The 24,744-nt window shown below is 40.4% G+C and overlaps 1 protein-coding gene across 6 annotated transcripts in view; it reads right to left on the reverse strand.

Annotated features, from left to right (window-relative positions):
- Positions 1 to 849: 849 nt before the first annotated feature.
- Positions 850 to 24,744, reverse strand: part of MBNL2 (muscleblind like splicing regulator 2) — a 151,611-nt gene continuing 127,716 nt past the window's right edge. For all 6 annotated transcript variants that reach the window (XM_081286040.1, XM_081286038.1, XM_081286041.1 and 3 more), the window contains one exon: positions 850 to 3,635. In XM_081286040.1, coding sequence (XP_081142166.1) covers positions 3,508 to 3,635 — 128 coding nt within the window. In that variant the 3' untranslated portion in view covers positions 850 to 3,507. The remainder of the gene's footprint in view (positions 3,636 to 24,744) is intronic.

A 24,744-nucleotide genomic window follows, 5' to 3' on the forward strand; every position in this document is an offset into this window, starting at 1 on the left:
GCACCCTAGCTGTGTGCTGTCCCCTTTGCACATGCGCGCTCACTTTTCTACTTGGTCTGCTGGGAGTTGAAGCATGAAGCTTTCACAAGCCAAGTCAATACCAGTGCCATGTTCTTGGACTTCTCAGTTCAGAACTGTTTGCCAAAACGAACCTCTATAAACCCCCAAGTCTCAGGTATTGTCCTTGCAACAGAAGTGGACCATGACACCATCCAGGAGGCCAACAGCACTTCCTTGAGCAAGGCCCTTAGAGTTGGAAGGGCTGAGGAAGGAAACCTGTGGCTCCTTTTGTCCGCACATCAGCTCCTAGAAGGGTGGCTATTGATGGAACAGCAAAGGTCCCTGGCAGGGTACCCTTTCTTTGTTGAACATTGGTTCTTTCATGGTCCACCTGGCCAGGACCTCTGCCCAGATCAGATCCCACCTTTCTGCCTCTCTCTTCAACCTCGGGTCAAGTCACGTTGCCTCCTTGAGCTCTTCCAGAAGGGTACCTTACAGGCTAATGGTCATTTTCTTTTCTGCTAAAGAAACTGCTCTCCTTCCCATTTAGTTATTGATGCTCATGTCTCTTCATTATCAGTCAGGGTCTTGAGAAAGGCTGAGTGGTGGGATTTATTTTTACTGCTACTTTTAAAGAATACTAAAAATACTTCTAAAAGTACCATTTTAAAAAATTCTGTGAAAAAGCCAAAGCCCAAAGCAAAAACACTCTGTCTCCTTTTTGAAAACCAGAGTTTGGTCTTCTTTGAAGTCAACTAACAGCATTTATGTGGATGTAAAAACCTTTCAGTTTGATTATCAGTCTGTTGGCAAAAAAAAAAAAAAAAAAAAAAGACGACGACTACGGAATCCTTTTAAATGCTTCTTTTATTTCGTTGGTTGTACATTGGGTGAGTGAACTGAATATTACAACCAAAACATAGAGTTGATACAAATTAGACTCCTGTTTACACTGTAAGAGAATGAATGAGGGAAATCTTTAAGTGTTACAGAAAGATTTAGTAGAAATGTTACCAGTGGTATACGGCTGAAAGAATATTTCTGTGAAGTGCTGTTATATCCTGAAAACCAAGAGTGAAATGTAGTTCCCATATAGGTGGAGAGTTAGTCTCTTAACTACAGTATTTGTTGACTTGATATCTTCATGTCTTGGATATTGGTGATTTTGTTTTTGTAATTAAACAAAGCATTTAAGATTTATTCATCATAGTCAGACTTCTGAATATAAACAAACTTTTGGCAAATAATATTTATACAGAAAAATAGTTTTAGATCCTCTCAAATCCCAGAATTATTCTATAAAATTACATTATAAATAAATAAAAAGCAAAATCTGTTGTACATATATTTGTACATCTATGCATTTGCCTTGCCTCCTCCTTATTGTAGATGGCATATTTATGACTCTTTGCATATAATCACAATTCTGGAAAATGGATATCATAGTAAAAAATACAGTCTTCTATATTTGCTTGGGGATACGGGTGATGTTTTTGATGCTCCATTATTAAAGGGCTGAAAATAGTTGTGTGCTAATAATTTTTAAAATCAAAATCATGAAAGGAAAGGAAAAAAAGACATTGTTATAACAATTAGTCTACAAAAATATTTCAGTGATTCTGTAATTTACCGTTTAGTAATGTATACTATGTTTTCAATGAGTTTAAATGAATTAATGAAGAAAAGAAACAGAAAAAAAAAGTTTGAGTGTTTAGGCAAGTTGTAGCATAACTACATTGTTATAGTTGAGAAACTTACAAATATCAATAACACATAAAGATGAAACTACCAAAGTAATACAAGTTAGTTACAATATCTTTCCACAAATTAAAACAAATGTAACGATACAAGCACTATGTAAGATTACACTTAGGATGTGATTTTCCTTTGCTAGGGTTATCAGATCTACAATACAAGATAAATAGATAGTAATTAGACTCTGACCAACATGAATTAAAATCCAGATTTCTTTTTTCTCAAACAAAAAAAATGATATGGTTGGTGCATCTGGTTTTCAGAACAGGCGATGATGCCCCAATTTAAAATATTTTATATTCAATCTCAAAAGTCAAAATACTTCAATCACTAAAATGTCCACAAAGAAAATGGATGTTTTAAACAATTACACATAATATCCATTTATAACAGCTGTTTTGTTTCTTAAACAATAATTTAAAAACTATGTAGGTACTGTATAGGCTATGTGCAACATATAAAATGTGAAATATGAAATATTTGGTACGATAGTGCTTAAAATAAACTTTAAAACAAACTTTCTGAACAAAATTTAATTGTATCGCTATTAACTTGAAGATCAACCAAGTATTTAAAAAAGTAAACAACATTAAAATATGTTTCATCCATATATAGTATATATATGTATGTGTATATATAATATGTATGTACTTGTATTAAAGTTTTTTATACTTTTGAGACATAAAATATGCTTTAAGGTGAAAGAATTAAAAGAACTATTTTTTTCCATGCTGTAGTTAGTTACAACCCTTTAATCCAACTTTTGAAATGCAAAACAGTAATGGATTTTTTAAAAAGTGAAACTATCTACTTTTTTGTTTACATAGTAATTTAGATTAAAGTCACAGTCCAATTTGCAGTGACTAAACTCAAACTTACTTAAATTAGAATATTATACAGATCTCCTCACCTACAGCTTCCTTGTTTGACTAGGTTTTTAGTTTAGAAGAGTTATTCTGTAACAGGCAACTGGATGGTGAGTTTGAAAGACTAATCCCTTAGATTAGACTGTTGGCATGGGCCTCGCATTCTTGTCAAGCTGGATGAAGTCTGGCAAAATCTAGGCACTTCTACAAAGTCTCTCTTATAAAACAACTTTAAAAATATACTTGTAAAATAATACCTTCAAGACTTTGTTGGGTGGGGTATGAAGCTCATACCGTGCAAAGTTTCTTTTTCATTCTATTTAATGTTATTCTAGAATCACACGATTCAATGCGGCATCTCCAGGCAAACCAAATACCACACTTTGATGTGTCCCCAGTACTTGTGCTTGAACGTCTATTCAGATTTTAGACCTGCAGGACAGGTGTCTGTTTTACTTCACTTCTCGCCTTTGCTGCGGCATCTGTCTCATCAAGAAGTGAAACTTACCCTTTGATCCAGGGAGTGAATAAAATGACAGCAGTCGGAGTTAGAATCGAACCTGCTCTCGGAATAGGAGTTTAAACTAATGCTAACTGTTTATTGCTAAATTTGAGATATTCTGAGTCGAAATGAGTACATGGGCCGGACTGTTCTGCATCAGCTATAGTTATGGAGATAAGACAATATTCCTAGGACAGAAACTATGTTGAGAAACCCTTTAAAAGTAAACTTTATCCTTTATGTCTTTAAACATCACAGCTGGTCTCAGGTAGTTAACTATCTTAGGTTGGAATATACTAAGCATACCATATTTAATACTCATATATGATATAGCAGCACTAGCTCCTTAGAGTGGTGGTCTGTCCGGAAGAACTAAATCTTTATTTAGCATGCAGTTTGTGGCAATTCTATTGAGGAGGAAACAGGATAGTATGTACAGTAACAATGTTTAGTTATTCTCAATGCAGATTCTTGGCATTCCATTCCGTTTCTGCTGATTATTTCAGAATTATCTGTTAAAGAAAAAGACAGGCATGATTTAGACCTCCTTCTGCAAGGGAAAACAACGAGTATAAGTTTTACTCTTTGCAAACAGACATTTGAAAATAGGTGCTTTCTCTAATTTCTCATCATTTTGATGTAGTTATATTCTTGCACAATCCCCACCCTCATGCTGAAAATTTTTACATTTAATCACTTTTGCTCTTTGGCCACTGTCAGGAACCATGACTTAAATGCACAGTGTTTTCTGTAAAACTGTGACAGCATATATGTGGCGTGCAGTCTGTTTGGGCCTCTCTCTTTTTATAATTTTTGCTTTTTATTTTTTATTATATGTTCATGTTACTGTTCAATTAATATTTGCTATGGGGATCAGAAGTCAAATCAGAGGATTTGCTTTACTTGAAAAGTCATTTTAAGCTTAAATAGAAATATTTTAAAATTTATAATCAATCTGGTATTATGTCTCTATTAACTTATATTCAAAAATATATTCCCATCAAAAGCAATTCTGCTCCTGAGATATAACCACTGGTTTAAAATCAGGTTATGTTTAAATGTAACATATTAAAAACATTTTAAAATATTCTTCATAAATCCAAAAGCACAGATAAAGAACAGATAAGGCTGAACTATCAAATGCAAACTACTGTCTGTCCCTGCCGTTCCATCTCCAACTTCATTTCCAACTCCATCCCTTTACACAGGAGGGAGAGTTTGGCCTGGTGCTCTAGTCCATTAAATTGTCAAGCTTAAAAGCCAAGTTTTGAACATATTCTAACAAAAGCATCTTTGGGCAATGCTTGACTCGATTTCGTGTCATTAATAAACAAAATGCTTATTTTTAAACAGTTAAGAGTCTCTGTTTAGGAAATAATTGAAAAAAGTGCTTTATGGGGCTGGGGATGTGGCTCAAGTGGTAGCGCGCTCGCCTGGCATGCGTGCAGCCCGGGTTCGATCCTCAGCACCACATACAAACAAAGATGTTGTGTCTGCCGAAAACTAAGAAATAAATATTAAAAAAAAAAGTGCTTTATGGTGAGGATCAACAAACATTCCCACACCCTGGGATTCAATTCAATTCATTTCTACAAATGTAATTAGTATCCATATGTCAGAGTTTATACATGTGGATCTTTCCCCAGAGTGGGTCCCCTGTAGTTTATGCACAACAGTTTCAGCACACTCAGATGGTTTCTCTCACAAAATAAACATGCACATTCTTTATTTTACTGAAACATACAGATGTGTATAAAACTAACAAAAATAGAGAAAAAACTTATTTACAGTAAATATTTATACTAAATGGAAGTTCAAGCTTCAGATATTAAGATCATTCTTTGTTTTTTTTTAAAAGTACCTAGGAATTTAAAGTTGATTGGGAAAATAACATTCCTTATTTCATATACTGATAGATAATGGACAAAAATAAAATGATTTTAAATGAAATATTATCACTGTATCTAGAATTTGAACACTATTATCATTATAATTGGGGAATAGCCAGATTCTCCAAAAGGTCAATTTATAACTTCATTTTTAGGTTTAGATATGTGATTATTAAATGGGAATTTTTTTCTACTTCATCCTTGAGCTCCAATGCTATCTATAGTATTCCAAACAAGAATATGCCCCAGGACTTCAAATCATGTCCCAGTTTTCTATTTCCTTTTTTTTTTTTTTTTTTTTTTTTACTTTAACAAGAGTCTGTCTAAAACATATTATGGAAAAAAAATCTTGCAGTTTGAAACTGATATACATAGTAATACATATTCTGGAATATATTTATAGTCATGCTTACTAACTGAAATCAAAAGGCCTTATAGAATAAAATTCCAAACCACCTGGAAACAAAAGTGTTCTACAGAAAGCCTAGCAACGGGCAAAGCAGCTCAGGCCAATCTGCATTACAGAAAAAGTTACGACAGTACCTGGACCTTGAATTTGACGAAGAGACCTATGTGACCACTGAGGTTTAATTGGACGATAAATCTATTCCAAGTTAAACTACAAACAGTGACTAGGTTCACCCAGACTACTTTTCCCTCCGTCCCAGCCTACCCATAGCTGTTATATCAACAAAGACACAAATAAAAATGAGCGTCAGGGCTACCGAATTTGCAACCATTGACTGCTGCATGCATCTGGCCAGAAAACTCTGACTACCCTGGGCCATGTCTTTGTCTATCTTGTGGAATATATGTATGTATAAAAAATAAATTACATTCCTAGCAGCCATGAACTTCAAGAGGTTCAAGGGATTTGATCTTAGGAGTCAAGAAAGCTTTGGGCGTTTCTCCTTAGCCGTTCTGGTTTTTAGTGGCAACATTTTTCTTGAAAATACCATTTATTATTAAGTTATTTTTTCTTTTTGGGAACTATAGCCTGCTGGTAGAGTGTGAATTAAGTGCCCTCTGGGGTGAAATACACCCTAGAAATAGACACAGAATGGAAATTCAGATGAAGAACGGCTGCCGACAGATGCTTCTTATTTAACTGCTGCCCACTGGATTGCTGCTCCTGATGTTAGGGGTTTCAGGACCACACAGGCCCTAGGGAACTAGGGGAGGCAGGATGGATCCTGCATCACCAGGACAGGCTGGAGGGAAGAAGAGAGCCAAGCTCTGTGTCTCTGTGGGTGCAGGAGGTGGGGAGCTGCTTAGACGGAAAGAAAGAGGGATCTTCTATCTGATTTTTAATACAGCTTTTCTTGATTCAGATTTTGTTTTTAATTGGCAGTAAAGAAACATAATTCGAAGCTGCCTGCATATTTTAGTATAGGCATAAAACACAAAACATACATTCTTAAAATAACAGGCTTAACCCTGGCAGACGGATCATGTATCTGATAGGGACAATCCCTCACCCTGAGCTTGTTCATTAACAAAGTGGTGAACTGAAACATAGATCATCAAAGTGAGCTCAACAGACCAACTGTCAGTGGCTTCTTTCCTGCCCCACACTTGGTCCAAGTGGAGATGGATACCCAAAGTTCCTGACACAACCCATGAGGCGTAGCAACCCACACCTTCTTGGAAGAAGCAACTGAGAATTTTCATGATATTTCATGAGATTTATAGAAACAGCCCCCATGCTAGGGCTCCTGCTACAGCTCTCCTCTCTGAAGTATCATTGTTTTTGTTTGAGTTTTAATACACATCCCCTTGATTTTCAGTAGGCCCTTAGAATTCATTTAGGGTCTGATGAGCTAGGTATGTATTTTAGTCACATTTTGAAGCCATGGAAAAGATGACACAGCTTTCACTGGCTAGCACAAGCCAGATGTCCGCTCACTCTGCTCCTGGCACAGGAGTCCCCTCCAGGACATGGAGGTGATGTCTGAGATGGGACCAGAGGAAGCAATGGTTTCTTGTCTAGACCTCTTACAGTGCCAACTGAGGAGGGTGCTCAGAAGAACCCCTGTGAGCTCAGAAATCAGGGGAAGGGGAGGCCTTGGGGCAGGACCTAGAAAAAACAGAGCCTGGAACACTAGATGGGGGACAGGGGGGACTGTCTGAGGAGCCAGATGGGTAGGAACTGCTGAGTGACCTGTAAAACTGCTGGGCCTGCGTAGCCAATCACATCTTGTCCCTGCCTCCTCCCCATGGATGCTACAAACGTTTCTCCTCAGAGCATCAGAAACCCCGACCCAACCGCAACACCACTGCTACAGCTTCCAAGAAACCTTGGCAACCTGTGATGAAAGGACTAAAATCAAATATATTGAACATTTCTGTTTATCTCCCAGATGGACCAGTCCCTCAAGGAAGTAGGATTTTATGTAACAGAGGACGAGGACGGGAAAAGGAGGTTAACTTCTTAAGATTCTAGCCAATTTTTTATGGCAAATCCAAATGCTGAACTGAAAGCATTATTTCAATTCCTTTTTCCCATTAAAAGGGGAACCTGCAAAAATTGAGAATAGCTGATGCCCACAAAACCTGCCATTCTATTTTTGAAACAGAAACACACTTGATCTCAAATCATGAGCAATTTCATGTCTTCAGTGGACCCTCTAGTTATAGCAAGAATATCTTTGATGCAAAAAAAAAAAAAAAAACAAATGGTTGCAGTAGTCTATTTTTTTTTATATAAGGAAAGGAAATCAGACCAAGTGAATTCAACTATCCCCCCTAGGTGGCTGGATTTAAGAATCTGATGATTCTGCTTAATAAACATCCTTGAGTCACCCCCATCTGAACCTGGTCCATGATTAATCTCATACCTATTTACCAAAGATGAAGCATGAATGGCTTCATCGAACATCAAATGAGTTGCTTTCCTATCAATGTTAGCAGCAGCCACTTATGATTCCTGCATCCTCAATGACATCCTCCCCAAATGACAATGGGGAGCATATTAAAAAGTGGGCTGGGTGAAGTACTAAAGAGTAAGCTTGCTGGAGCCAAGTAGGAAGTGACCACCAATGAATGGGCCAGGTGGGGAGTGTGGCACATCACTCAGCTCCTGCCAACTGGAGCTGCAGAAACCCAGGCTCCATGTTCCTGAGCTTCCATTTTCCAAAAGAAGCTGGAGATTCAGCAATTAAGTGATGCTCCAGAAAACAACTCTGTATGGGTCAAATATATCTTTGGGTTGAATTCAGATATGAGCTGCCATTTCATACTTTCATCAGCCTCACTTTCTTGGAGGAGATACCTAAGTCTGGATTGCTGTTTCCTGAGCTGGGCATTAGCCCAGGTGACAGTAACATCAGGGGAGGTGGCGCTGGTTGAGAGTGAGCAGGACCAGAAGAGAAGGTCTACTAGAGAATTAATCCTGCAACTTTCAGACACTTGCTTTCACTCTGAGGAATAGGGCACTTGACCAAGAGACAGCCTCTACCTACAAAGAAAATATTATTCCTCCCTTGACTGAGTCACCAGTTATGAAATATGCATGCTGTCTCGTCTCTTCCCTAAAGATGATGGATTTAGGCCAAGCCATTCATCATTCAGAAAAGAGCTGACCAGGATGTGAAATGCATTTGGTTAAAAGCAAAATAATCTGTTCAGAAACTGAAACACTGAACCTGAACTCCTTGGCACCGTGTACTCAACAGCTAAACTAGCCAGTCCTCACACAGGAGAGTGCGAAAGGAGACAGAACAAAGTAGGATTTGTTCAGTGTTTCAGAGGCCCCAAGTCTGAATCCTATTGAGTTTTCTACCCGATTGTCCATCTCTAGGAACTGTACATAAAATTGTAAATTGTGAGCTTCTAGATGACTGTTAGAAATGTTTCCACTACTTACATGAAAGTGCTCATTGCAAAGATTCAGGGGTGTCAGATAAGTTATCTTTGAAGATGAGCGCTCACTGTTAAATTCACTAAGAACTCTTTCTGCTTTTCTTAATCCATAGGGAAAACATTTCAGTGAGAGACCAATTATCCCTATGTTCTCAAACCATGAAACAATTAGAAAAAAGGAATAAAGGATATTTTAGTTAAATTCTCCTGTGAATAGCTCTCAGATATTATCTTTTAAAGCTGAATTTGAAGAGGTAAATAAAATATACTTTTAAAAAATATTTGTTGGCCTTGGTGAGCTAGGAAGGGATTTCAATGGAACTATGATCAACATGGAAACCCAAGTGCACACCTCCTAGCAGTGTGTGTGTATTAACTGAGCCCATGGCAAAGTCAAGCTTCTTAAGGACAGGAGGGATGTCTCATTCATCTTTACGTCCCTGGTGTCTAGGATGGGGCTGGACACAGAGATGGCATTCATTAGTTGTTGGTTGCATGAATTAACAAATAAAAAGTCACTGAGGGTTCGATGCCACAATGCTAGCATCAACAGGGGACTGTCAGACCAGTCATGGAACAGAGAGCAATTCAGGAAGAGAGCCCCTGACCCCTTGAGACCAGTTAGGGATTCATAAATATCCAAGAAAAATAGACATCCCTCTCCATTCTCCCACTTCCTATTATATACAGATAAAAGGAAAAATACTCCAGGCGGGGGCTAGACTCCCTCATGGAGGAGGGACACATATCTGGCAGAGAAACACAAATTCCCCCTGAAGAAAACTTCCCATATGTAGTATATTTCTTAGAAATCTGTCCCCATGATAACAGGGCCCCGTGTCCTCAGATGGAAATTTTTAAAATATGGATGTTTAAACATTGTCTCTTTAAATAAAATTTAAAATAAATTTTAAAGTGAAAAATTGAATGGATTTTACTGGAAATATGACCAAGCTAAGGAGAACGGCGTGGGCGCACCTTCCTGATCTCTTTGTATATATACATTTACTTATTTTTCCAGGGCTGGGATGGAACGCAGGGCCCTGGGCCTGCTAGCCAGTGGGCCACCACTGAGCCACGCCCCCCACTGCTCCTTATCCATGTTTTTTTCCTCCTTCTTCCTCTGCACGGCTTCCATGGTGCACCCTCCACTAGCGCTGCTTCCTCCGTCCACTCTCTGCTCTTCAGTTCCTCCCCTCTCTGCCCTGCTGCTCCGCACCTCTTTCCCACGGCAGCCCCTACTGCTGAGACTCCCTGATCTTGTCCCAAAGGCAAAAGTGGTGGAGCATCATGGTTAGAAGAAGACAGCACCGAGGCAGAGGGGCAGCCAAACACCTGGGGCTCAATATAATTTGCCATTTAATCAGAGTATGGATTACCGAAGTCAAAAGCAAATAAATGTCTTTTGTCTCTTGGTGAGCATATGGGAGCAGATAAAAAGTAATTAATTACAGCAGTTATAATTATACATGTTAATGAACACACACTTTGAAGAACTTTCTTTGGCTGATCTTATGACTATTCATAAAACTTAATTGTATCAAAAGTTGGGAGGTAATTAGTGGAATATATAAGGACACTTTGAAAACTGGTCTTATTCATTACTTGAGGGTAATATTGTCCTGAAGGAAGGTAGTGTTGTACCATGTTTGCCTTCTTTTCAAATATTTTTTTATTATTTGTATAGAAAAGGAATGTACTAGGGGCTTAGGAGAAAATTCTCAAATATAACCGTTTCATCCTTGAGAAGAGCAAACTAAAATTGGATGGAACATCTGTAACATGAAGTAGCACCTTAAAGACTAATTTTGTCAGAATTATTATTGTTTTTCCCTCTGATGACAAAACAGAGTTTATATCCAAAGCACTAATTTTTCTATGACATCATTTCTGTCCAGTATTTTCGACTCTGTCATATTTGAACAGAAGATTTTGGTGTACTTTCTAATGTATGAAAACATTGTCATTTAAAAGTCCTTATAATTAAGGTACAGAGGAGAAGTAGACACTAGCCCCATTAAAGATTACTGAGCGGGGTCCACACTGACAACCTAGGCTGTGTGGATAAAATCCCAAAGTGGAAATTCTCCATTAAGTCAGATTCCACTGCTCACGTGAGCCCATGGCACATGTGGAAAGAGGAAGGCTCTTGAACTGCCCTTAGGCTTAGATCAGGACCCCTCCCCACCCCTGTCCAGCCCCTCTCAGCTCCAACTGCCTGGTGGGGAAGCTTGAGCATCTTTTCTGTTGCTTTCACTCTGAGGTAGGCCTGTAGTCCTGGGATAATCATCCCAGAGTGACTTTTTGGTTTCTTAGGGGTGGTGGTGGTCAGGCAATATATTTCTGAGAGTATGTGCAGATTCCCAGACCAGATAGAATTTATCACAAAAACAAAGCAACCACCATGATGTTTACTAAAAGCCATACGAGTGAATGACTAGACAGTTTTTTAAATTATTGTTATTATTTAAACTGTGCCCCTAAAATAATGTCTTGGTTGGGGATTAAGGGACTTGGATTTATTTGTAAAGGAATCTCTGACTTTTTTGCATCCGAAAAGCCTCCCCACAGGTGGCCCATCACAGGGGCTTGTTCTGAGAAGTCTTCTTGCCTGTCACTGTTAGTCTCTCCTATGGGGCTGGGGACCCACATCCTCCTCATGCACCTTCTGCCTGCCCTACAAAGGTGGGGGTGCAGGGCTGGACCATCCAGAGTGGAAAGGAAGAAAGAATAATGGGGAGTTCTTTATGCTCTTCTTAGAGTTAGGACCCTCTTCTCTACCTCAGTCCCAGTTTCTTTCTATTCCCATCCCCGTGGGAGAATTCTGGGGGTCACCCACCCATGATTTTCACACTGAGATGAGAGGACTGTCCTGAGACCACCTGTCATCCAAGAGGGACTGTTTACTCCAAGTTACAAGTGAGGACGGAGGTAAAAGAATATGAGATGGAAGCTTCTGATTCCTAGTCCTGTGCCCTGGTGTTATGGAAGTGTTTAAAATAGAAATATATTTGAGAACTTGTATGTTTATTCAGAAAGAAAGGAGCTATGAGATCATGTGTGCTTAGCAGTTGCCAGAGAAAGAAAAAAGAAAATCTACAAAATCCTAGATTAGGAGGATGCTATGAGTCAAGGGGTGGGGTGGGGTGGGGGCAGGGAGGAGACATGGGCAAACGGAACCACGGCATCAGGGCACATCCGAAAGATGGCATGCACAATTTGGTGGCCACCCGGGAGCAGATCTCAGGTTCTTTCTTCCTAGTTTTCACCTGATATTTTTGATTTCACACCTTGTTTCACATTCATACTCCACAGACCTTCTCTGACTAATATGGCAGTTACAGGATTCATCATGAATGATGGGAGGCAGAGGAGAGTAAGAAACTTTCCATTAGACCCTGGGCATTTGGCTCAGGCACATGCTTTCAACATCACTCTTGAACCCCAAAGATTCAATGACATCCAAGAACATGGATGGTGTTTGGCCCATATTGTGCTATAACAGCATTATCCGTGGAAAATGTCGTGAGTGCTAAACTTTGTATAGTACACCCCAAGGGCCTTCTGTGGTGACGATGCCTTTGCCAAGCACTTTGGAAACTGAACTAACCTTAAGGTTAAAAGTCTGGTGTGCTCAATGCACCCAAGAATATCATGGAGAGTCCACACTCGTGCAGAATTCATTCTAGTCACGTTCTGATAGTGTTTTGAGGCCCCTGTAACTATTGTATCTCTAGGTGACCTGCAGATCTAGCCATCTGGACCACTGCTTTCTCTGTGGGAAGGCTGAGTTTCAAACCAGTGACCAGGGGACTTTGAAAAACTTTTAAAATAAATAAAAATATATGTAAGAAAGTTAAGTTCCTCCACTATATCAAGAAGCAATGTATAATATTCGTGTCATGTTATTTAAGAAAATACTTTAAATGTTTAGAATATTTACAGTAAGATGTGTAGGAAGTAAGGCAGATGTTAGGCTAATCCCATCTGAGTCCTTGCACTGAAGAAGACCTCTGGACATGAAGGTGGAATCCAAAAAAACATTTTTTAATGACAGTTGTTTATATATATGACATTAAGACCCACTTTGTTACGTATACTGACAATATTTTTCTTAATATATCTGTTATTGCTTATGATTAGTTTTGGCATAAATTTTTCTTAAATTGCTTGGAGACTATGAACTGGCAACTTGGGAATGAAAAAGAAATAAAAATTAATAAATGTGTAGATTCACCAGTGTCAAGAAAAACTCAGAGCAGCAATGAGTTCTTTTTTAACAGCTTATGCAGCAACTGCAAAGAAATTTCAAAAACATTCATTTATACAATATAGAGGGTTTTCTTTTTTCCACGTGGGATTTTGCCCACAATGATAAATGGAAGATTTAGGTCAAGAAATAAAAAAGGAAAAAATAAAAGATCCTTTTAGATTTAACATAAAGTCCCCAATTCTGCTGAATGCCCAGCTTTTGTATCCACCCCCATTATGTTAGACTTAGAATCCTGGACACATTTGGCCTCAGTGTCTGTCCAACAGTGGAGCAGAATGCGTAATTCAGTCTGCTAAGCACAGGCTTTGAAGGCACCAAAGGCAGAGAAGTAACAAAATGCTAAAATTTAGTTGAAGTAAGAGTCAGATTTATGTAAGGTGCTGGACGTGGAAGAGCGTCTTTCAGTTGTCATCACCTCCCATGTACTTACCAAAGCGGTGGGATGACGCTGCCGTCTAACATGTTTTCCAGCACAGTTTTTTCTCCCTTAGTTCTTTGCCTGTGTGTGTGTGTGTGTGTGTGTGTGTGTATGTGTGTATGTGTGTGTGTGGCCTACCCCACTCCCTGGCTGAGGCCCATTTGTGGCTATACTCCCACAAGCCCAAGCTGTACATGGCACATGCTGGGCTCCTAATATATATATATTTGTTGAGAAGAGGTCGGAAGCCACGGAGTAGGAGTGGCTTTTGTGAAGGCCTCGCTCTCCAGAATAGACTCAGCTTCTAACCTGGTCCAAGAGGAGGAATTTGCACCTGTCCTCAGATACCTGCCCTGTGCTGACAGAACTCATATTAAAGGCCACAATAAGAAATTTTAAGAAGTGCGCTTTAATAGAACAAACACTTGGTCCAACTGCACATCTTTCTTGCCCACCTCTAATCCCTTCTCTTTTTGGAGATGTGTCCGTTCAGATCTCTCACTCATTTCTGAAAGTGTGGTAATATAGAAATATGGTAAAACGCATCACTTTACCCGTTTTAAGTGTCCAGTTTAGTTGCATTGCTCATTCACTCTGCTGTGCAGCTGTGGCCACCAACAACCTCCAGACTGTTTCCCCCAAACTGAAACTGCACCCACTAACTTCTAACTGCCCACTGCCCTTGCTTGCCCATTTCACTCTCTTCTTCTTTCCCTCCCTTCTGTCCTTCCTTTGATCCTTCCCACTTTGGGATTCCACATAGGTAGGGCCTTTTGTTCTGCTGTGTGTGCACCCAAGTCGTCATCCACATCCCGGGTTCACTTTCCAAGTTAGCTCTGGGGCTTTTCAGACAACCAAAATAGGCTTCTAGTCGCTGCCTCTCCCAGCGGTCTCCTGCAGGCTACCGAGGCTCTCACTCTGAATTAGGAATGTTCAGTTAACCTGAAGCTGATGTGAAGTCAGTTCTATGAGGACAGCGGGGGAAAACAGCCTGTGGTTCACAATTAAAAAACAAGAAGGCCTGGATTTGAGGATCCCCTTTGGCAGACTCTTTTCCGCTAGAATTACCTGCCATTTACCACCTTTGGAAAGGGGAGGTTGGTGTCCTCTTCCTTCTACACTCCAGCTCTTGTTCCCTGGACTACAATGTGATTTCCTTTGTGGATCTCATCAACCAATAATGTTTTCATTTCTGATGTTGAACTTGGACTTTGAAAGTTTTTACTTCTACCAGAAGTTTCTTCTTACATGGTTAAACAATGTAAAACCATGAGGTAAGCTCAGTAGTTATGAGCTTTTAAGGGAAGCCAAGTAAAGAGGCTCACCCCAATTCCACACTGACCACTCCAGTCTAATTCAAACATGGTGGAGGTACAAGAGAACAGGATCTGCAGGCAGGAGCTACTGAGGAGCAAGCCTCTCCAGCCACCTCTTACCTTCCTGAATCTTAAGCAAATCATTCTCTAAGATGTGTTCTCATCTGAAAAATGGATATGACACTTCACAGAGTTATGGTGGGTATTAGATGAAATAATGCATATAAAATGTCTGACACATAATAGTGGTTTCTTGATAAATGTTGGTTCCTTTTCCTTATGCTATTATTTTAGGATTCATAATCCTAAATCCAAGTAGGTTGCAGTTTCCATTTAAATAGGCATTCAAATAATGCTACCATGGATATAAATACATGATTTATACTGTCCTCTTTATCTTGGAAATAAACTTGTGTTTGATAAATTTAAGATTTTTTAAAAAATATAAAATACATTTACTACTCTTTCTGTACATGTATCACTTGACCTGTCATTGATGACTACTCTAGACTGCATTTCTCTGATTTTTTTCTCTAAGTTTGACTGTCAATTCATATTAATCGTTTTTCAAACTAAAATCCTTCATTACAAGAGCAGACTGTCACTTGTGTGTGATGACCAGTGTCTCTTGTGAAGGAAGCTAACATCTCAAGAGGTAGACTCTTTCTTTCTTCTTAGACCTGGTTCACACTCAGCTTCCAGGCTTAGTAGATGTGCAAACAAGGGTAAGTCACTCAACATCTTTTGATTCTTAGGATTCCTTGTCTTTGTAATGGACTGTCTTTCCCAGTTCATAGGGTATCATAAGGATTAGATACTGGATTTAAGGAGTGTCTGGTGGTAGATATGGTAAGCTATGTTTAAACTTCCTATTCTAAGACATAAAATGTGAATATTTTGAAAAGACACAGTATTTATTAGCAAGTCTTAGATTACTGTGCTTAGACTAAATGACTTTTGACACTTCTGTGAGTCTAGCCTTGCCTTATACACAACTGTCCAATTTCCAAGCCTTTGCCTCATTCACATAGGACCACCTAAAAAGCAGAAGCTTGGAAGGGTGGGGGGGCTTGCCAGCCTAGGTTTCACAAACAAACAAAACCCAACCAACCCTGGGACACCTCTGTCCAAGGCAAAGGGAGATAATGAACTTTTTCTTTGCATTCTTTGCACACGTTTTGGATTTCTCTCTTTTAACTTCCTCCCTTGTTCAAGGCCATCCTTAATGTCACAGGGGTTCGAGCAGAGTCAACAAGAGAATATGAACAATAGGAATTGATTGGCGCCATGAAGGATTCTCTCCCGAATCTTCATAACTAAAGTGCTTCTCGCCCTTTCAGTGTAACAATGGCAAATATTGAAAGAATGATTAATGGAAGAACAGTGAGGAAATTAATCCTGGAAAAAAGTACTTGAAGAAAAAGAAGGAATCAAGTTGAACTTCTCTGGCTATCTTTTTGATTCCTCAAAAAAACTTTCTAAATTCTAAGGAGGAAGCAAAGTTATTGATTGCTCAAAAAAGAAAAAAGAAAAAGGAAGTACTGTTAGCACATTCACCCTGAACCATGGTTGGTAGAGGGAAAGAGGCCTAAAGAAGCGGGGAAGGGGTAAGGGTAGGAGATTGAAGTTCTTACCCCTCAGTCAGCTCTGAGTAAGTCACTGAACCTTCCAGGTCCTTCTCTCATTGGAAAATAAAGGAGGAGGAGCTTGGAGAAAGTTATGAACCTGGTTCTGCCACTTTATAGGATGATCCTTGGTGAGTTTTTCTGCTTCTTTAACTGCAGTTTCCTCATCTATGGAGTGGGATAATAACATCCCTTACAGGGTCATTTGGGGTTTTAATGAGATAATTCACACAAAAGGCTGAGTGCCCTGCCTGGCACATGGTAAGCTTCATAGTGGCTTGAGTTATGTTTGTGCTGTCCCATGCTCTGAGGTCTTCGGGGCCCTTCCATGATCATTTAAGGCTGTTGGTGAAAGGGAAAAGATTGTTCTAGGCAGGATGCATAACAGGGTTCTCCACCTGGTCTCCTTGCTGTTTATGTGAGTTAGGTAAGCCACTTTGCTCGTCTGGGCTACTATTCCAATTTATGATGTAACCTGCATCTTAATTTTTAAAGATGCTGTTGTACAGGTGGCGTGATTGGGATTAATTTGCTGTTATGACTTCCTGCCTTTCATCCCTTGATTCAGTTGATGCTGGTCTTGGGTCAGACCTATAATGCCTGGTGCACCTGTGGCTAGGGGAAATGGGTGACATTTTATAACGATCAGTTTCATGATGTTCCTTCCAGAAATGTCTTGTGGTGAATAGTGAACACCGTCTGCATTTGACTGCAGGAAGCTTATCAAATAAGCTCTGAGATCTGTGATACTACAGAGCAAGGGGACTGATGGTTAGAGTAATATCATTTGACCACTGAAAACAAAACACACAGACCCAAAGGCCCAGCATATTATTCTTGATGCTGAAGCATGATGGATTCTAGTTGCTAGAATAGCTATAGTTTTTCATAAGCTGATGTCAGAAAATACATTTTGTCAACAAATTTGTTCTAGTACAAGTCATTTTGTTTTCTTTTTTTGATTTTCTTTTGTTCTAGTGCAAATCAAAGTGAAGATGTGTAGACAAGAACCATTCTTTTTATTAAAGTCAGTGGGAGAAATGTCTCAGAGGAAGGCTCTGTGGTGGAGAGGAGGAAGGTGCTGGAATCCACCAGTGCTGTAGGGGCCACCTTGGGGTGAGCAAAGGACAAGACTTAACCTCTCTGGACTTCTGTGGTTCATGATTATTCACACCCCCCCCCTGCGCACGCACACACACACACACACACACACACACACCTGATTTTCTCTGAATCTTGATTTCATCACTTCATCAGAGAAAGAGGTCAAAGAGATAGTTGAGAGCTTCCCTGGAGTGTCTCATTTCCAAGTGTCTCACTGAACACTTCCTGCTTGGTTCTCATGCTGCCATCGGGGGCCCTCAGGAACTGAGCCCCTCCTCACCTCTCAGTGGCACCTTCCGGGGCTGCCCACTGCATCGTCCTCCTCTACTGTCCCCCTCACTGAGCTCACGAGCCCTGATGCCCCTGTTTGGATCTGTGCTAAGCACAGCTGCTGTGTCTGCACGTGTCAGGAGATGAAGTCCGAGACTGATGCTGAAATTCCTTTCTAAACCACACATGCTGCAGTGAGAGAAATAAGGTCGGGGGGAAGCACTGACTGTTAGAGTTTGGATCTGGAATGTTCCCCAAAGGCCAGGGTGTTAACGACTTGGGCTTCAGCTTGGTGTTACTGGGAGGTGATGGAACCCAGGGGATGGAAGTTAGGTGGTGGGGAGACTGCAACCCTGGCTCTGCCTCTCTCCCTGTCACTTCCAGGTCACCATGCGATGCACAGGCCGCCTTCACCATGTGCTCCCGCCATGACAGCTACCTTGCCACAAGCCCCAGTGCAAATGGGCCACCTGACCATGGACTAAAGCTTGCAAACCATGAACCAAAATTAACCTTTCCTCTTTTTATGTTGCTTCCCTCCAGCATTTTGTCACACTGATGGAAAGCCAACAAACGACCCACTTAAAGTCAGATGTAGGCTCCACCACTTGTTAAAGCTGTGACTAATTCTGAACTTTAGTTTCTTTACATGCAAAAGGGAAAACAGAGCCCACCTAATAGGGTTACATTCAAAAACATATGCAATGTAGGATGCTGGTGTGAGCTGCCTTTTCCTTTACCCCAACCTCATCTCTGCTCTTTAAATTTCAAACTGTGTTTACCTATCCTTTATCTAGTTTCCACACACCTCAGAGATCCATCCCTAGCTACCTCAGGGATAAGGCCCAGAATGCAGCTTACTTCCCATGAAGCGACATTTGCATATGGACTGGTTTTTGTTTTCATTTTTCTAAATGATGTGCTCTGACCTCTGATCAACTCATATCTCTTTGGCTGAACAGAGAACCCCTGAAGGTCTTTAGCATCTCCCTCAACTAGGGGACTCTTGGACACGTCTAGCCTTGGAAGTCACTGCCTAGAGCCAAGTCCTGGAGGGAAGGGGCTCAGAGGCCAGACCTAAACCAACTGGTCTGTGGCCGGACATGGGTGGCATCGAATCTGTCAAGTGGAGTCACCTTTGGGTGTGTCTCTTCTCCCCATCACCAGCACAGGAGAGCTGGCCCCTTCCCTGACACACAGGCAGAAGTGCAGAAGGCAGCGGAAGAGTTGGGTAGGTAAAGAAACCGGGAGAAAACATGTTCCTCTGTCCATAGCAGCCCTGGTGAGGAATAAGACCCTGCTCATCAGTCAGCCCCTGAAAATGGGTCCGGATTCCCGCAGTGCAGCCTCTCACTTGCCTTACAAACCTAAAGCTGGAAATAACACACATCGGATGAACTACATATTCACTCCACTCAATGGAGGAAAACTAAAATTAGAGAAATGGAGCATGGTTTTACTACCATCAACCACATACTACAGGGAATGTGACTTTCGATCCAAAAAAATCCCACCCCCCAATTCCATCAAAATGCAAAAGAGGATGGGATTTGAGGTATAATAAATAGGAGGATCCATGAGGCAGGGAAGTTCCACAGAAGGACTCTTGACATTTTCTCTTCAGCTGCACAAAATTGGAACTGATATTATGTCTTTAGGTGCTATATACAAAAGAATTCTACCCTAGCTTCTCACCACGAGGTGTAAATTATTCATGAAAAATGAAAATGTACTAGCTCGCAATGCTTACATAACTTAGTCTTTCCTTAGAGAATCTGCAAATACATTTATTAATTGAACCTCATGGTAGACCTGCAAGGCAGCTGCTTCTGAGACAGAAAAATAAAAGGCCTATTGACCCCTTATTTTCTAACTTCTTAGAAAAAAACTCATCTACTTCTATGTTGGTCTCAGACACCTGTGTTCACCTAAGACAGGCAGAGCACCCCACCTTAAAAAAAAAATAACAAACTCTTTTTTTTGACCATAGGAGCAAGACTGGGTCCAATAACCTACTGCTGCACAATGGAATTTAGACTCAAATTGCTAAGCAGATTAGGTAGTAGGATTAACTGAGTGCAAATACTGCAATTTTTAAAAAATATTTTTCAGTTGTTGATGTACCTTTACTGTCTATTTATGTAATTATTATGTGGTGCTGAGGATCGAACCCAGTGCCTCATACATGTTGGGCAAGCACTCTACCATTGAGCCGTAAGCCATAACTCCAGCCCCAAATGCTGCAATTTTCATAGTTTTTAAAATAATAGTCTTCAGTCTCAATCTCCTATCTTCCGTGCACACACACACTCATAAGTGCACACACACCCAATTCTGTCTTTGCCATAAAATATTTGATGGGACAGTCTGCCTCCTTTGAAGCAACCAGATCCATTCCTGAAACTGAACCCCTTCTCTAAAATCTGGATATAAGCAAAAAGTTCAAGGTGTCTCAACCAGGTTGGCAGTACAACGCTGACCGAGATGCCTCAGCCCAGAGGGCTATTTTGCAAGGGCTGGGTTCTGACAGTTGCTGTATCTGCTGTTTTGGAGAACAGCCTACGTGGGGCCCAGCTGTGTTCTGTACTGTGCTCCTAGGAGCCAGCAAACTGTGAGGAAAGCGTGTTTCCCAGGCTGATCATCCCCACGGAGAGGGCAGACACTTGGCTGTGTATTTCAGGAGACAGGAGCTGACAGGAGCCCACTCCTCCCACACTGCGGCCTTGCAGAACCAAGATTTTTTTCTTGTGAAACAATCACAGGCCCCCAAAATGGGTCAAGTGGTGAGTAGTGGGGAATGTTGAATGCCTCCTACATTTGTCTGAATATAGTCCCAACAGATGGCATTGAATAATAGCTATTTCATAAAACTCTGAGATCCTAGAGAGATGAAGTCAAACATGACCCTACCTTTCTGTATTTCCTGGCTGACACAGGTTAACTCACGTAGCCAAGAATGTGCACACAGTAGCTTTGAGGTTTGTGTTGACATGCGTTCAGTGAGGGCGAAGTGGAATGGGAAGCTTTTGAGATTTTCTCTTTGCCCTTTAGTCACTAACAGCAGGCCAGACGAAGCATAATATTGGATTCCGATTACACATAATTATTTTATTTTTTTTTCTAACAAGATTTGTTGAAATTATCATCTATAGCAAAACTGGAAAATGGAATTTTCTAATGTATTTAAATATTCCAATAAATAGATGGCTATGAATGTAGGATATATTACCAACTAATTTTCTAAGCAGTTTTTAAGGCCAACTCTCTGTTGGTGGAGTTGATCTTTGGAGGAAGGTTCAGAAGATGCGACAGGCCTTGGGGTTATCACTAAGACGAAGCATCACATTTTGGAGATGTGATCAAGTGTCCGTTAATACATTCCCAGACACATCATCTGACTTCGTCAGCTTTTAGGGCACTGCTTGGGAGTGCTCCAGAAAGATCTCTCATCTCCAATCTGTTAGAGTTTTTCTTCCTAGTATGGACTCAAATCAGGATGACCTAGATGGACACTGTCCTTCTCCACATCTAAAGAGACTTTCTTTCAAGCACAGGCCTGGAGGCTTTGTACTTTGGTAGCATCCAGATAGGCAGTGGGAAGCCACCTGTCGAGGTGAGCATATGGGAGACATCTGACCAGAGAGGCCACTCACAAAGTCCTGGGATCAGCTGAGTTCAGATTCCAAGAAGCAACTACCCGTAGTCTACCTTTCAGTCCATCTGCATCTGTCTTTCTGCCACCTGACATTTCTTTGGACAGGTTCTGTCACAGTCTGAAATCTTTCTATATTCCTCTTGGGCTAAACGTAACACTCCCTGTGTAAATGGGCAAAGGCAAGACAGAGCGGGCCACTTGCCAGCTACCACTGCCCTGGCTCAGGTTCTTGTTAAAATCACTTAATGGTCTCTGCAGACACTCCTGCCTCAGATCCATCTGCTCGGTCTTCTAAGATACTATTTCCATCACTATCATGTCTTGAAAACCCTTCGGCAGCCAAATAGGGGCCGAACCCTTTAGCCTGGCATTCAAGAGTCTACGGTACCTAGAGCCAGCCACTCCTGCAAGCTGCACTCTGCACCATCAGATCGCTGGTTCTCCTGGTACACTCTGCCCTCCCCCATAGCACTTGCCTTCCTTTTATCTCTTGATGATGCCTTTAGAGATATCCAAAGTCACAGAATTCAGAGGGTAGAAAAAGCATTTTTAGATGAGGCAAGGGGTTCCCGGAAGACTCAGAGTACAACCTCTATTTTAATTGGACCTTTCAGGATGTTACTAGAGGAACTGTATAACCTCTGTATATAAATAAGGAAGATAAAACTTAAAATACATTCATTTGGAAATTATTTTCTACCCCTGCTTTGAAAAGGGAGAATAATTCTTGAATAAAAAATACAAAGGCATTTTATTTGGAGTTATGTATTTATAATCATGGAGAGAGACAGTAGACCATTGTGGTTAAGAGCAAGACTTTGGAGAATAATCATTCCAGTCACAGAAATTTTAATCTGCATTCTCATTTTATTAAATAAAATTTTCTATCATATGAATAAAGCTAGGTAATCCACACACTAAGCTGTTTATCTCTACCTCTTTTCATGTACACTCTTAAATCTGTTTCAGTATAGGCATCTACAGATTTGCACATTCTGGTCCCTTGTTAGTGGACTGGAATTGACTAATTTACATGTTACCATCATTTTCTTTTGAGATTTCGTTTATTGCCGAGCTGCGTGTGAAGCTGGAAGAGGCTAGGAGTGGAGTCTATGACAAAAGAAACCCATGAATCTGCTTCACCAAGATTGATGACTAATTCACTTTATCTTCTATAGAAATTATTGGTAGTTCTCACTGACTATAAGATCACACAGAATTAATGGGGTCAACTCTATGGTTTTTAAACATGACCTGACTATTACAGAACCAGCTGGCAGACTTGCTTAAATTCCGTTAATCTCCCCAGTTTTGCTGCTTCTTAGTTTGAGCTGCATGAGCAAGGCTACTTCATTTTCCCGAAGAGTAATGGAGTTTTGAGTCTCACTTGACATTTTATTTGGGGTTATGTATTTATTATCATAGAGCGAGACACTATATACCATGGTGGTTAAGAGCAAGATCTTGGAGCCAGATTGCTTAGGCTCTGGCAAGACCCTTTCTGTGCCATTTGAGTTAATGTAGTTGACCTCTCTGTTTCAGTTTTACCATCCACAAAAGGTGATGTGACTTGAGGATGGGACTTACGGATTGGCCCTTCCTTGTGGCTCACTAAGGGGTGACATGGAAAGATCACTGGACATGGGAGGTGTCAGTCCAGCTTCTCTGTCCTGTGAATGGCCTCTATCTAGTTACAGGTACCTAAGAGATTTGAAATACTCAATGACAATCTGAATCGGCCAAATTAACTGAAAAAAATGTCCAAATCGACTTGCGTTTCGTGTTAAAGACAGATGGCTCCAGGAAGGACAGGAGCAGGTGATGATTGGCACATGAACTCTGCAGTCCCCGGCTCCTCCTCCCCTTCTGCTTTGTTTATCTGTGTGATCTCAGAGTCAGGAAGCTCGGAGGCCACAGGGTTCTACTCTTCCTTTCCCGCACCAGAAAGCGGAGGTTCATCATGTTTCAAAGACATCTGTAATCACGTGGACCTGGCTTGCTTTGAGTTTAAAGAGTAGAATCTTAACAAGATGATAACTTGATATTTCACAGTCATTAACAATCTCAGTTTCCCATTCTTAGGTGCTAAGAGAATGTCTAAGCTCTTTTTGTAGGTGTTTTGCTCTTTGAAACTTGTTGAAAAATACATAAAGAATATCATATCTGAGAATTTATGTTTACAATGATATATTTTTCTGTGGTTTTCATGTGTAAGCAGAGCCTCATCATGAATCGCTAAAGATGGGGGGGGGCACACGCCTGAAATCACAGCTATTTGGGAGGCTGAGGCAGGAGGATCACAGGTTTGAGGCTACCCTGGGCAATTTAGCGAGACCCTGTCTCAAAAATAAAATTGAAAAAGAAGGTCTGTGGAGGTAGCTCAGAAGTAGAGCACTTTCATGGCATGTGCAAGGCCCGGGGTTTAATCCCTAGTGTGTGTGCATACACACACATGCACACACACAAAATTGCTAAAGGATTTCACTTCATCATTTTCACACAATTGAACAGCAACTATCACATCTGACAAACTGCAAAACCAAGAATCTAGTAATCTTGAAGCTAGTGAGTATTCCTTTAATTATGATTCTTTGATTAAATTGGAAGTGAACTTATTAGTTCCTCTACCAATCACACCTTGCTTTAAAACAATACATTTTAGCTTCTAATAGTCCACAGGCTTCCCACCCCATCTCATTACACATAGACAAATCTACACATGTATCAATCTCTTTATGTCTTTTTTTCCATAAAACAAGGCAAACAAATCATCAGACTACAAATCATATATGCGACACATGGCCATATATTTATAATATATAATTTATCCTGAAACTCCAAAGTATTTCCTTATGTTGGCCTCTTTTCCTAGAAAAGATCTTTAAGAGTCAGAAATAGTCAACTTGCCATAAAAGTCAAAATTTTACGATAGCAAACACTACTTCAGTATTGTACTTCAAACCTGTTTCCTTAGGATGGTACTGTGTAATACATGCTGGGTCCAAAAAAAAGCACATAAATGTGGTCAGAGGAGGCAAGCTGTTTAAAAGAAGCAGGTTCCAGCTTCCCTAAAAAAGGGGCCCATGAAAAGACCTGCTTGACCCTAACAATGGATGGGTGCCAGGGTCTCCCCTACTTCTCCCATCCCCTGAATTTTTAAAAAAGAAATCTTCCCAACTAAGGAAACAGATTTGCTGCTCTTTGTTCTAC

Source organism: Spermophilus citellus (assembly GCF_964194105.1).
Source record: "Spermophilus citellus genome assembly, chromosome: 1".
Lineage (NCBI taxonomy): Eukaryota > Metazoa > Chordata > Mammalia > Rodentia > Sciuridae > Spermophilus > Spermophilus citellus.